This window comes from Theropithecus gelada, unplaced genomic scaffold (genome assembly GCF_003255815.1).
Source record: "Theropithecus gelada isolate Dixy unplaced genomic scaffold, Tgel_1.0 HiC_scaffold_15768, whole genome shotgun sequence".
Classification (NCBI taxonomy): domain Eukaryota; kingdom Metazoa; phylum Chordata; class Mammalia; order Primates; family Cercopithecidae; genus Theropithecus; species Theropithecus gelada.
Genome location: NW_020257512.1, coordinates 12,456 through 26,987, shown reverse-complemented (window position 1 = coordinate 26,987; position 14,532 = coordinate 12,456). Strand labels below are relative to the sequence as shown.

Genomic DNA, 14,532 nt, shown 5'->3' with positions numbered 1-14,532 from the left:
GTTACAAAAAAGTACAACAGAGAATCAATGTTATTGCTTTTACATACTTAACAATGCATTGTGAGAGTCTGAGTTTTGTAAGTGATTTTATTCAACTTTATTCAATGTTACCACATTCCCCCACCTCCTGGAGGACGAAGCCCATTCCACTTAACACTTCCAGACAGACAACCCACCCTAATTCTTAAAGCTATCAGGCCTCTTAATGGATTTCAGGCACAAGATAATTTGTGGTTTCTTCTACTTTATCCCTATTGCAATTAATTCCACTTTTCAAATCCCAAACTAGGAAGGTACTGATATTCCCTTTTCAATTGATATGCTTTGCTACAAAGCATTAGAAAATAATCAACATTTTGCCCACTCTCCCAAATAATCTTTTTAGAAGGAATGATTTCCCAATGGAGATTTATACAGGCCATGTAAATAGAACATCACCCAAATGCACAGAGGCACTAAGAAAAAGCCGGAGGGTACTGCTTACCATTTTAGGTGCGGTCACCCAGACTTATTCAAAACTAGATTTCAAAAGAAAAAAAAAACAAAAACAAAAAACAAAAACAAAACAAAAAAAAAAAACTTTTCACTTTGGCCAATGCAAGAACAAATACCAATTAAGTCTGGGTATCAGGTGTCAATGCATGACAGGTGATGAATCCATTTGACTTGAGACAACTTTTCAAATAAGTTTATTTGAAGCAAAATAAACTACTGCCAAGAAACTTTATGAAAGTTCCATCTCAAAAGGGTCAAAAAAGGGGAATTAACTGCTATGAATTCTTTGCATTCAGGGCTGCAAAACAAAGACACATATTATTTAAATCAGTTTTATTTAAGAATTTCCAACAATGACAACTCTTATAAAAAGCATCCAAGCACAGGACACAGAACTGCAGCAAACAGCATTCTTATGGGTAGCTAACAGACATTAGAACTTCCACCCTTCTTTGAGACACCTGAGCTCACTGGTGAACTCTGCTTCAAGTCCTCCTGCAAAGCACACCACAAGCTCAGTCCATGTTCTCAGCCCATCAGCTTCAGTTCACATTGCCACACTTACATATCAGTAACAGAAGAGAACACACACCATACAGCATTCACAGCAGTTGACAAAGGGATAGGGGGAGTACAAGTATCATTTCACTTAACACATTCAACTAATGTGGGTTATCTAAGAACAAAAACTCACTTAAAGTCTTCCAACAGATGTGGATGTCCTTTGAATGCAAAAAACATTCGTACATTATTTGCTATCATTGCTCTCTGCACACTCTCTCACCAAAGCCACAGGATTGAGAGACACATCTCGCCAAGTTAAAAAATATCCATTATGCACCACCAAGTCTCTGCACGCGCTCTCTCCTTTTCTCGCTCATACTAGCCTTTCATGCCTCGGCACCACCATCAATCCCACACAAGGTTTCAAAAGTTCAAACAGCCTTCTGGTTCCATATCACAGCCTTGCGTTCATAGCGTTGATACGACTCCATGAAATAAAGAGTAGCGGATAAAAATGGGACACCCACCGTCAAAGACGCGGCCTGTGATGCGTGATGACGAATTCTTGAATGAGAAAGCATGTAGACAGAAGTATTCCTATGGCAGAATATTTACAGCACTACTTTCAATGAAGTGCTTCTTCCATAAACATTTGAAATGAGATGAACTGCAGAGATTAAATGAAGGCTTCATATTGTACTTTTGTATATGAGGGGAGACAAGTGTTAAAAAACAAAACAAAAGAACCAAACACTGTGACACCATGATCTCCTAAAAGGAGATTTTCTTAAGGAAAAAAATCCATATGGTGGGGTTCAAATTAAAACAAGGGGTAAAGAATGTAGTTCTAATCAATGGTTTCCATTTTGAACATGCAAAGAATTCACTTGACAAGTCCAGGGATAAAATATTACAGGAGAAACCTTTTGATATCAATTGTAGTGTGTTGGTTTACCAATCAGGCAAACAGCAGTTCACTTTCAACCACTCAATATTTCAACCTTTCATGTAACAAAACTTATAAAATTCCTTTAGCTCTTCCTTTTTCTAAAGAAAAATGTCAAAAATACTGCTGAATATACTCCACACTGAACAAACCAATTTTGAAAATTCTTAGTACATACGTATTTTACAATATACTTACCATGAGTTTAGAAAAATTTGAATTCCCACCATTCTATACCAACCAACCACAACCCCACTGCCTACATTCCCCAGCCAGAAGACTTAGAATCCATGCTTGAGCCAAAGCCTCCATTAAAACCACTGCCCGACCCTGCATTTGATGCTGATCCCCAACCAATTGCTGCACCAGAATTAGAACCACTATAAGAGTTATTTCCAGAACCGAAGGCCTGGTTTGGCTCCCTCTGCATGTTGCCTTGGCTTTGGTTATTACCCGATGGGCCTGACTGGTTCTGCTGGCTGGCTAACATGCCCATCATACCCCAACTGCTCTGTAGTGCTGCCTGGGCAGCAGCCATCATGGCTGGATTAATGCTGAATGCACCAAAGTTCATCCCACCACCCATATTACTACCTTGATTGTTTCCCAAACCAGCTCCACCCCCTCTGCTATTACCAAATCCACCCTGATTCCCAAAGCCACCTGGATTACCACCAAATCTTCCACTTCTTTCTAACTGTCTATTGCTATTGTGCTTAGGTTCGGCATTGGATATATGAACGCTGATTCCTTTAATGATCAAGTCCTCTCCACAAAGAGACTGCGCAATCTATAAGAAATAAGGGATGTAAACAAAGATTAAACCATTGATTCATACATTTAAAGTAGCAACAAAACTTAGATTACAAGCATTAATTTATCTAAAGCCAGAGGAAAAATAAGCAATGACTGCTCATTTCATTTAAACCCCCAATACAGCTTTTAGTTTTATTAATAGCAGCAGTGATATTTCCGTCGATTTTCAAAAGACATAGGCTGGACATGGTGGCTCATGCCTGTAATCCTAGCGCTTTGGGAGGCCAAGGTGGGAGGACTGTGTAAGGCTAAGAGTTGAAGACTAGCCTGGCAGCCTGGACAACACAGGGAGACCCCACCTCTATTTAAAAAACCCCACAAAATGCCACATTAGCTGGGCATAGTGGCATGTACCTGTCCTAGCTACTCAGGAGGCTGCAGCTGAAGGATCCTCCCCTGGAGGCTGAGCCCAGGAGTTCTAGGATGTAGTGAGCTTTGATTACACCACTGTGTTCCACCAGCATGGGCAAGGGAGTGAGACCCTGTCTCAAAAAAAAAAAGGGGGGGGGGGCCAGGAGCGGGAGCAGTGGCTCACGCCTGTAGTCCCAGCACTTTGGGAGGCTGAGGCAGATGGATTACCTGAGGTCAGGAGTGCAGGACCAGCCAGACCAAAACAGTGAAACCCCGTCTCTACTAAAGATACAAAAAAATGGCCAGGCGTGGTGGCTCACGCCTGTCATCTCAGCACTTTGGGAGGGAGGCTGAGGTGGGCGGATCATCTGAGGTCAGGAGTTTGAGACCAGCCTGGCCAACATGGTGAAACCGTGTCTCTACTAAAAATACAAATAAATTAGCTAGGCGTGGTAGCAGGCGCCTGTAATCCCAGCTACTTGGGAGGCTGAGGCAGGAGAACTGCTTGAACCCATTAGGTGGAGGTTGCAGTGAACCGAGATTGCGCCACTGCACTCCAGTCTGCGCAACAAGAGTGAAACTCTATCTCTTTTTTTTTTTTTTTTTTTTTTGAGACGGAGTCTCACTGTGTCTCCCAGGCTGGAGTGCAGTGGCGTGATCTCGGCTCACTGCAAGCTCCGCCTCCCGGGTTCACGCCATTCTCCCGCCTCAGCCTCCCAAGTAGCTGGGACTACAGGCGCCCGCCACCGTGCCCGGCTAATTTTTTGTATTTTTTTAGTAGAGACGGGGTTTCACCATGTTAGCCAGGATAGTCTCGATCTCCTGACCTCGTGATCCACCCGCCTCGGCCTCCCAAAGTGCTGGGATTACAGGCTTGAGCCACCGCGCCCGGCCAATCTCAAACAAAAAACAAAAAACAAAACAAAAAACGGTATATAACATTCCCAAATGCCACATACTGAAAACTATCTAAAGGTATACTTACTTTTAGATTTTTTAAAAATATTACATTTGGGTGGCCGGGCGCGGTGGCTCAAGCCTGTAATCCCAGCACTTTGGGAGGCCGAGACGGGCGGATCACGAGGTCAGGAGATCGAGACCATCCTGGCTAACACGGTGAAACCCCGTCTCTACTAAAAAATACAAAAAACTAGCCGGGCGAGGTGGCGGGCGCCTGTAGTCCCAGCTACTCGGGAGGCTGAGGCAGGAGAATGGCGTAGACCCGGGAGGCGGAGCTTGCAGTGAGCTGAGATCCGGCCACTGCACTCCAGCCTGGGCGACAGAGCGAGACTCCGTCTCAAAAAAAAAAAAAAAAAAAAAAAAAAAAAAAAAATATTACATTTGGGATATCAGATACAGGTATCACAAACGTCTAGGCCCATACACCCTACATCTTACAAGGTCAGAAAACTCAGCTAAGACTAGCAATTAGCTGGATGGGAAATGTTCAAGAGAAATTACCTAATTACCTGGGACATATTTTTTTTGAGACAGTCTTGCTCTGTCACCAGGCTGGAGTGCAGTGGCGTGATCTCAGCTCACTGCCACCTCCACCTCCTGGGTTCAAGTGATTCCCCTACCTCAGGCTCCAGAGTAGCTGCGACGACAGGCGTGCACCACCATACCCAGCTAATTTTTTTTTTTTTTAATTTTAATAGAGACAGGGTTTCACCATGTTGGCCAGGATGGTCTTGATCTCCTGACCTCGTGATCCGCCCACCTCAGCCTCCCAAAGTGCTGGGATTACAAGCATGAGCCACCACGCCTGGTCGGGACATATTGTTAAGGAAAAAAATACCTGATCATCTGCAAATGTAACAAAGGCAAAGGCCCTGAACGGCTTGGGGATGAAGACATCCATCACATCCCCATACTGAGAGAAGAACTCCCGCAGCTCATCCTCAGTCATGTCCTCTGTACAGCGCCCCACAAACACTTTTCTGCTTCTCAAAGGCTCATCTTGGCTTTGCTGATCAAATCAAAAGGAAGAAAAAAACCTCAGAAATATGTTATGAACAATGAAAAAAGCATTAAGGTAAGGGATATAACAAAATCATTCTGCCTTGGATAGCAGTGAATCATTAAGAAGTAGACATACCCTTAATTTTTTGCATCAGCATTTTTTTTCTTAAAAGGCTTCAGTGAAGAGTAACGTTTTAAGTTACAAAAGTACAGTCATGCATCACATCACGATGGACATATGTTCTGAGAAATGTATCATGAGCCATTACACAATTTCATCATTGTGGCCAGGTGTGGTGGTGAACGCCTGTAATCCCAGCACTCTGAGAGGCCGAGGCGGGTGGATCACCTGAGGTCCAGAGTTCAAGACCAGCCTGGTCAACATGGTGAAACCCCAGCTCTACTAATACAAAAATTAGCTGGGTGTGGTGGCAGGTGCCTGCAATCCCAGCATCTTGGGAGGCTGAGGCAGGAGAATCACTTGAATCCAGGAGGTGGAGGTTGCAGTGAGCCAAGATTGCACCTTTGCACTCTAGACTGAGCAACAAGAGTAAAACTCCATCTCAAAAAAAAAAAAAAAAAAAAAAAAAAAAAAAAAAAAAAAAAAAAAAAAGGCCGGGCACAGTGGCTCACGCCTGTAATCCCCACACTTTGGGAGGCCAAGGCAGGTGGATCACCTGAGGTCAGGAGTTCAAAATAAGCCTGACCAACATGGAGAAACCCCATCTCTACTAAAAATACAAAGTTAGCCAGGCATAGTGGTGCATGCCTGTAATCCCAGAAGCTCGGGAAGCTGAGGCAGGAGAATTGCTGGCACCTGGGAAGCAGAGATTGCAGTGACCCAAGAGCACGCCATTGCACTCCAGCTTGGGCAACAAGAGCAAAACTCCATCTCAAAAAAAAAAAAAAAAAAAAAAAAAAAGCCAGGCGCAGTGGCTGGGCAGATCATGAGGTCAGAAGATTAAGACCATCCTGGCGGCCGGGCGCGGTGGCTCAAGCCTGTAATCCCAGCACTTTGGGAGGCCGAGACGGGCGGATCACAAGGTCTGAAGATCGAGACCATCCTGCCTAACCCGGTGAAACCCCGTCTCTACTAAAAAATACAAAAAACTAGCCGGGCGAGGTGGCAGGCGCCTGTAGTCCCAGATACTTGGGAGGCTGACGCAGGAGAATGGCGTAAACCCAGGAGGCGGAGCTTTCAGTGAGCTGAGATCCTGTCACTGCACTCCAGCCTAGGTGACAGAGTGAGACTCCGTCTCAAAAAAAAAAAAAAAAAAAAAAAAAAAAAAAGACCATCCTGGCTAACATGGCGAAACCCCATCTCTACTAAAAATACAAAAAATCAGCCAAGCGTGTTGGCAGGCGCCTGTAGTCCCAGCTACTCAGTAGGCTGAGGCAGGAGAATGGTGTGAACCCAGAAGGTGGAGCTTGCAGTGAGCTGAGATCGCACCACTGTACTCCAGCCTGGACGACAAAGTGAGACACTGTCTCAAAAAAACAAACAAACAAACAAAAGATCGTCATTGTGCAAACATCATATAAACCCAGATAGCACAGCCTACCCCACACTTAGGCTAGATGGTATAACCTATTGCTCCCAGGCCACAAACTTCCAAGTTACTGTACTCAACACTGTAGGTGACTGACTGTAACATGATGGTAAGTATCTGTGTATCTAAACATAGAAAGGGTACCATAAAAACAGTGTTATAATCTTATGGGACCACTGCTGTACACGTGGTCTGCTGCTGACTGATGAACTTTGCCATGTGACGCATGACTGTATTTGGATTTGAGAAAATCAATAAATACGCAATCTCCTGGCAAAGATGATGATGTTCCAAATAAGCAAATGTTATTTGTTTGCTTGGAAAAAGGCCTTTATAACAAGATTAATGTACGTATTCTGATTGTCTTTATGTTTTAACATATAACTATGTAAGAAACTGTTAGGCCGGGCGCGGTGGCTCAAGCCTGTAATCCCAGCACTTTGGGAGGCCGAGAGGGGCGGATCACGAGGTCAGGAGTTCGAGACCATCCTGGCTAACACAGTGAAACCCCATCTCTACTAAAAAATACAAAAAACTAGCCGGGCGAGGTGGTGGGCGCCTGTAGTCCCAGCTACTCGGGAGGCTGAGGCAGGAGAATGGCGTAAAAACCTGGGAGGCGGAGCTTGCAATGAGCTGAGATCCGGCCACTGCACTCCAGCCTGGGTGACACAGCGAGACTCCGTCTCAAAAAAAAAAAAAAAAAAAAAAAAGAAACTGTTAACTTGACAAATAATCTTTCCTCTTTTCCATGCATAACAAAAAGGAAGAACAAAATGAACAAAGGTTTCATTTGGAGAAGTAATAAACTAAATATTTCAAACAAGCATAAAATATTCAGCATGCATTAAGGGCCAAAGACTTCAACAAGACAAAAGGATTTCATGAACACACCCTACCACTATCTTTTCTAAGTGTGTTTACATTTTATCTTACAATCTTCTAAGGAAGTTTGTCAGCAAAAAATCCCAAAGCACAGACCCAAGTACCTTAGAATTAGGAAGTTTACAGTCACACCATCGTCCATCTATCATATGTCGCTGTGACATTACTTTCACCTGTGTTTCATATTCCGTAAAACGAACAAAGCCAAACCCCTTTGAATGACCAGTCTTAAGATCTTTCTTGACCTAGAAAGGATGATTTAAGTTTACTCTAACAGTACACATACACACTCCACGCCCAAATCATAGTTCCTTAAAAAACAATTTGAATGGTTTTAACTGGATGCAGTTGTTTAAAACTTAAACCAAGTTAGTCTTCAGAGTAAAAACAAGGAGGTTAATATTGAATCCATACCGTGTTAACAATAGAGCAAAACTCACTTATACAACAGAAATGTTTTTGAGTTCTTAAAAAAAAGAGAGATGGGGCCAGGCGTGGTGGCTCACACCTGTACTCCCAGCGTTTTGGGAGGCTGAGGAGGGTGGATAACTTGAGCACAGGAGTTAAAGTCCAGCCTGGGCAACACAGTGAAACTCTATCTCTACAAAAAATACAAAAATTAGCCAGGTATAGTGGCATGCGTCTGTAGTCCCAGCTACTTGGCAGGCTGAAGCACAAGAATAGCTTGAATCCAGGAGGCAGAGGTTGCAGCAAGCCTAAATTGCACCACTGCACTCTAGAGCCTGGCTGACACAGCCAGACCCTGTCTCCAAAAAGAAAAAAAGAGAAACTGAGTCTGGATTATGTTGGCTAAGGTGGTCTTGAACTCCTGGCCTCAAGCAATCCTCCCACCTCAGCCTACCAAAATGCTGGGATTACAGGCATGAGCCACCACAACAGGATTTTAACAGAATGTCTTAGAACGAATTCAAAGATAAAAAGCTATTATCACCTAATTCCCTTAAGCCTTCATGCAACAGCAGGATTTTACAATATTGAAGGCAATAATATAGAGTACAAGATATGTGTGTAAATATAACAAATATTGGAAGTATCATCTGTGTAACAGGAAGTACAGTGCCATTCAAATAACAAGAATATGGCCGGGCACGGTGGCTCACACCTGTAATCACAGCACTGGGAGGCCAAGACAGGTGGATCACCTGAGGTCAGGAGTTCAAGAACAGCCTGGCCAACTGGTGAAACCCTGTCTCTACTAAAAAATACAAAATTAGCCAGGCGTGATGATGTGCGCCTGTAATCCCAAATACAGGAGGCTAAGACAGGAGAAATCGCTTAAACCCAGGAGGTGGAGGTTTGCAGTGAGCCAAGATAGTGCCACTGCACTCCAGCCTGGACAGCAAAGTGAGACTTGGTCTCCAAAAAAAAAAAAAAAAAGTAACAAGAATGTGGCTAAGGCATCATGGCTCAGCACACTGGGGTTGAGGTGGGAGGACAGTTTGAGCCCAGGAGTTCAACACCAGAGCATAGGCAACATAGTGAGACCCCATCTCTATGTATACCAATAAATAAATGCTAGATGCTCCTTCACTGTAAAGAAAAACTGTTTGATGCAATCGAAGTTTACCTGCACCATAAGAACTTCTCCAAAGGTACTAAAATACTCTTTCAGGTCCTGTTCAGTTGTTTTCCATGGGAGACCCAACACTATTAAATCGGATGTTTTCTGGACTGCTCTTTTCACTTTCACTGCTGATGAAGCATCTGTCTCATCCATTTTTCTTTTGTTATCTAAATAAAATGAGCAGAAACCTTTTAGACTTAGCACTTCTTCAAAAACACTACCTCCTACATCCAGAAATGAGAAGCAAAAAGAAGACTCTAAGAAGAGTAAGACACTGAAAACTTGCAAGAAGTGATTTTTGCTCTAGAGGACAGAATAAAGGCTTAAGTTTAGTGTCTGAGGTGCTTTTCTGGTGCAAATTCAGTGATTTCCAATTTTGTTTTTTGTAGTACTTCCAGATTACAATCTCTCTCAAAAGGTTCATCAAAACAAAAATAATTCTACTTCACTTTGACTTTAAGTATCAGCAACTTGTATCTCCCGATGTAGATTTAACTTTTATCTTTCCTAAACATTAGACAATACACAGCTTTTGCAATAAAACGGAAAACCAGGCACAGTGGTGTATATGCCTGTAAGTTCCAACAACTCAGGAGGCTGAGGAAGGAAGTTCCAACAAACTCCTGCCTTAGAGTCCAGGAGTTTGAGGCTGCAGGGTGTCTATGAACAGCCACTACAATATGCCTAGGCAACAGAGCAAGAGCCCCCATCTCTAATTTCAAAAAAGAAAAAGAAACCAAAAGTTTGGCTTACTTAAAAAAACACAACCAGCTGGGCATGGTGGCTCACACCTGTAATCCCAGCACTTTGGGAGGCTGAGGCAGGTGGATCATAAGGTCAAGAGTTCAAGACCAGCCTGGCTAAGATGGTGAAACTCCATCTATGCTAAAAACACACAAAAAAATTAGCCGGGCTCGGTGGCAGGCGCCTGTAATCCCAGTTACTTGGGAGGCTGAGGCAGGAGAATTGCCTGAACCCAAGAGGCAGAGGTTGCAGTGAGCCAAGATCACGCCACTGCACTCCAGCCTGGGTGACAGAGCAAGACTCCATCTCAAAAAACAAACAATAACAACAAAAAACTCCTACATAACCTTAACCTTAGGTTATTTAGAAGAGAAAGGGAGATAATTTTTTTTTTTTTTTGAGACGGATTCTCATTCTGTCACCCAGGCTGGAGTGCAGTGGTGTAATCTCCCCTCGGGGCAACCTCGGCCTCCTGGGTTCAAGTGATTAAGTGATTCTCCTGCCTCAGTCTCCTGAGTAGCTGGGATTACAGGTGTGAGCCACTGCGTCCGGCCTGGAGAGATAAATTAAATGACATTTTTTTCTTTTTTTTGAGACGGTGTCTCGCTCTGCTGCCCAGGCTGGAGAGCAGTGGCACCATCTCGGCTTACTGCAACCTCCACCTCCTGGGTTCAAGCAATTCTCCTGCCTCAGCCTCCCCAGTAACTAAGACTACAGATGCAAACCACCGCGCCTGTCTAAGTTTTGTATTTTTAGTAGAGACGGGGTTTCACCACGTTGGCTAGGCTGGTCTTGAACTTCGGACCTCAGGTGATCTGCTCACCTCAGCTTCCCAAAGTGCTGGAATTACAGGTGTGAGCCACTGTACCCAGCCTGACATTTTAAATTTGGGTAAATATTAATCTATACCCAATGGCTGAAGAAACAGCATACTAAAAACCCCCAGTTTACATTATTAATTATTATTATTATTTCATTATATATTTTTTTGAGACAAAGTCTTGCTCTGTCACCCAGGCTGGAGTGCAGTGGCGCAATCTCAGCTCACTGTAATCTCTGCCTCCCAGGTTTAAGCGATTCTCCTGCCTCAGCCTCCAGAGTAGCTGGGACTACAAGGCACCCGCCACCACACCCAGCTAATTTTTGTTTTCGTTTTTTTTTCTTTTTGTTTTGAGACGGAGTTTCGCTCTTGTTGCTCAGGCTGGAGTGCAATGGCATAATCTATTCACTGCAACCTCCGCCTCCTGGTTCAAGCGATTCTTCTCCTGCCTCAGCCTCCAGAGTAGCTAGGATTACAGGCACCCACCACATCCAACTAATTTTTTGTTTTTAATAGAGATTGGGTTTCATCATGTTGGCCAGGCTGGTCTCAAACTCCTGACGTCAGGTGATCCACCCGCCTCGGCCTCCCAAGTGCTGGGATTACAAGCATGAGCCACCGTGCCTGGCCCTAAAGTTTTTCTACACATGTAAAAGAGTGTCTTGCATACTGACCAAATTTGATAAGACTTTGTTGCAATACCAAGTTATAATAAAAGGAACACACAGATCGACTATTAACAGTACACTACTTCAAAATGCGAAAATTAGCTATTTCTCATGCTTCCTTTTCTTAGATTTAGAACATCAGTGCTAAGAGGCAGCGAGAAGGATAAGACTAGAACCTCAAAATTGTAATTGGAACTACACTAACTCAAGATTTGGCTACTGCAACTGTTTGTTCATTTAAGGGAAGAAATGACGTCACATGTGCCAAATGAATGATGTAAGACCAAAAGGACAATGATCAAATCCAAATACTCGAGCACTCCAGAAGAATCTATTTACAACACTGATAGAAGCGCAAAACATTATTAGTAATTCCTTAAATTTGGCATCAACTTGGTAAAGCTTATTCAGATATTTTTAAAATACATTGCTTTCTCTTTCAAAATGATCTATGATCCCCAGTTTCCATAAATTTAGACTCATGGTCTTCCAAACTTGTCTAATAGTGAAGTTCAAGGAAATACTGAAGTTACAGGAGACATTCTGCCAGGAAACAAGGCTAAGATCCATGGATGAGACACACACCCGACCACATTTCAGCATGATTACAAAACCAAATAGTAACAAACCTTTCGGATAGTTGACAACATACACCAGATTTCCCCAGCCAGCATCGGGGGCATGCAGAATTCCTTCTACCAGTCGGACACCTCTCATACATTGAGACACTGGATTCCTGTAGCGAAGCCCACACGCCCCTGGAAACTGGGCTGTGACCGTGGACAGCAGCACCGTCCCATCGTCTTCCGATGGTATTTCAATGGGCTCATCGTTCTCATCTTCGGTTACCCGAATATATTCAGACATCTTTTACTTTTCTTAAAGGGAAAAGAGATATGAATGAACAACATTCACGTCACAGTAACTGTTTCCTTATAACGATAATACCCAAACCATCTTAGTGTTCTGACTTCCAGAAAAATTCTTGTCTGGATTCGTACATGCATTGGTTATCTCTGAAAAATGACGAGGTGAAGGTAAGGGTAGTGATTTCCTGTCAAAATCTGATGCCTCGCCAGTTCATTCATTCAAAAAACTTTCCCTGAAGGCTTATAGATGCGTCAGGTACTGAAACTGAGTCCAACGTGGCTTTCTGGTTACAAGCTGGGGTATGCAAGGGAACAATAAACAGTAGCTATTTTATGACCATCGTGGAAGTCGTTAAGTAATCCTGAAAGTAGGGGAAGAGCCTAACTGGCTGAGGCATGGGCGTGATGGGTCCAAGTCGATCTTCCTAAGCAAGCGATCCATCAGCTGAACCTGAAGACTGAATATGGGCAGTGAATCAGGTGTAAAGAACAGGAGAAAAGTTCTTCTCTGTTCCTCATTCTGGAGCTTCCGGGAGCTCCATGAGCCCGAGCCGCAAGGCCCGCGGCGACAGGTCCTGGCGGAGCCGGCCGCCGCCTCCCAGAAGCCCGCGCGTGCCAGCCGAGGGAGGAGTTTCTCAGCGCGGCCCGGGGTGGGGCGCAGGAGCACCAGGCCCGAGCTGGCAGCGTCCCTCGGAGTACAAAGTACCGAAGGCTCCAGCATTGTCCGGGTCCGGGGCCAACCTCCGCCTCAGCCTCCGCGGCACCACGGGCCCAGCTCCCCGTTTCTGCACCAGCGGCCTCCCTGTGCCCGGACCTGACGACGCTCCCGCGCGAGCCCGCTCGGGCAGAACTAGGCCCGGTCTCACGACTCACATCCCGGGGCAGGGGCCGAAGCCGCTGCGTCCGCCTCGGGCCACCCCAATGCGGGAGCCGAAGCACCTACGGCATCCTCAGTGAGAAGGCTCCGCGACTCACCCACTAGGCCGCTGCTGGGAAGCCCGACAGGGACACCGAGGCAGCGACAGACCCAAGCGCAGCCCAGCGACCGCTTCGCTCCCACAAAATGGCGCTAGGGCCGCCTCCTTCCCCCCGCCCACCGGCGTCCTCTCCCACCGGTTGCCCGTCCAGAGGTGGAAGGCGCCGAGGTGAGCCACGATGACCCTCTCCCCAGGGACTCGGGCTGCCTCTTGGAAATTCGAGCCTGCAGAGAAGCTCTGAAAGCTAAAATAAAACCAGGACCCAGGCCTGAAAAGCTGAAGATTGCAAAAAATGTGGCTGTATAGGCGCTGACCTCCCCCCATGTAACGCAGCAGATGGTTTCGGCCGACCAACCGCCGGCCCAGGTCTCGGTCGGAGCTCGCGCACTTTCAAAATGCGCGAGAGTAGCGCAGAGTCTCGGCCAGCAAGAGCGGAGCGGGGCGGGGCGGGGCGGGGCGTGGAGGGGGCGGGGCTCCGGATCCCGGGCCCAGTCCACTTGCGAGGCAGGGTAAAGCGTGGATCTCTTTTCTGAAAGGCGGACCTGTGCGTCTTCTCCTCCCTCCGCCAGCCCACCTCCAAACCTGGAAACAATAACTTTGTTCTAAATAATAGCAGTAATAGCGCTACTTTGTACCAGGTACTTTCTGAGTATTCGCATATTTAATAATAGCCCATACAGTTTGGTGTAGGAGGAACTATTGATACTCATTCTGCGGGTGAGGAAACTGAGGCACAGAGAGATCAAGTATCTTGCTTAAAGTCACGCAAGGATTAGCCGGGCGGTAGTGGCGCGCGCCTGTAATCCCAGCTACTCGGGAGGCTGAGGCAGGAGAATTGCTTGAACCCGGTAGGCGGAGGTAGCGGTGAGCCGAGTTCGTGGCACTTCACTCCAGTCTGGGCGACAAGGTGAGACCCTGTCCTCCTCCCCCCGCCAAAAAAAAGTCACCCAAGGAATAAATGGTAGACCTGGAATTTGAATCTGGAGGCACAAAATGCTAACTAGTTCTGGCTCTAGACCTCTAATAAAAATAATAATACAGTACTTCATCTATTTTAAGGCACACTTTTTGTTTCTTTTTTTTTTTTTTTTTTTGAAACGGAGTCTCGCTCTTGTACCCCAGGCTGGAGTGCAGTAGCGCAATGTGCAGCTCACTGCCACTTCCACCTCCAGGTTCAAGGGATAGCTGGGATTATAGGCGCGAGAAGACACCATGCCCGGCTAATTTTTGTAATTTTTAGTAGAGACAGTGGCCATGTTGGCCAGGCTGATCTCGAACTCATGGCCTCAAGTGATCTGCCCGCCTCGCCCTCCCAAAATGCTGGGATTACAGGCATGAGCCACCTTTCTTTTCTATCTTTTCT

The 14,532-nt window shown here is 45.4% G+C and overlaps 1 protein-coding gene across 2 annotated transcripts; it reads right to left on the bottom strand.

The window, feature by feature from the left end:
• Positions 1–811: 811 nt before the first annotated feature.
• LOC112616994 (TAR DNA-binding protein 43) lies at positions 812–13,251 on the bottom strand. 2 transcript variants are annotated; one of them, XM_025373723.1, is made up of 7 exons: positions 13,168–13,251; positions 11,953–12,201; positions 9,095–9,258; positions 7,611–7,751; positions 4,911–5,081; positions 2,618–2,735; positions 812–1,666 (listed from the first exon to the last, which is right to left on the bottom strand). In XM_025373723.1, the coding sequence occupies exons 2-7, from the start codon at positions 12,188–12,190 to the stop codon at positions 1,611–1,613; spliced, it is 888 nt and encodes a 295-aa protein (XP_025229508.1). In that variant the 5' UTR covers positions 12,191–12,201; positions 13,168–13,251; the 3' UTR covers positions 812–1,610. The 2 variants fall into 2 exon arrangements, with proteins under 2 accessions (XP_025229508.1, XP_025229507.1); XM_025373722.1 differs by having other exon boundaries at positions 812–2,735.
• Positions 13,252–14,532: the final 1,281 nt, after the last annotated feature.

Excerpts from the sequence above, each read along its gene's own strand:
- LOC112616994 (XM_025373722.1), bottom strand. The coding sequence starts at position 12,190 with ATGTCTGAATATATTCGGGTAACCGAAGATGAGAACGATGAGCCCATT. Across the intron at positions 9,259-11,952 it reads TGTTGTCAACTATCCGAAAG|ATAACAAAAGAAAAATGGAT; the intron begins GTTTGTTACTAT and ends CATTTTATTTAG. Across the intron at positions 5,082-7,610 it reads GTAAACTTCCTAATTCTAAG|CAAAGCCAAGATGAGCCTTT; the intron begins GTACTTGGGTCT and ends TGATTTGATCAG.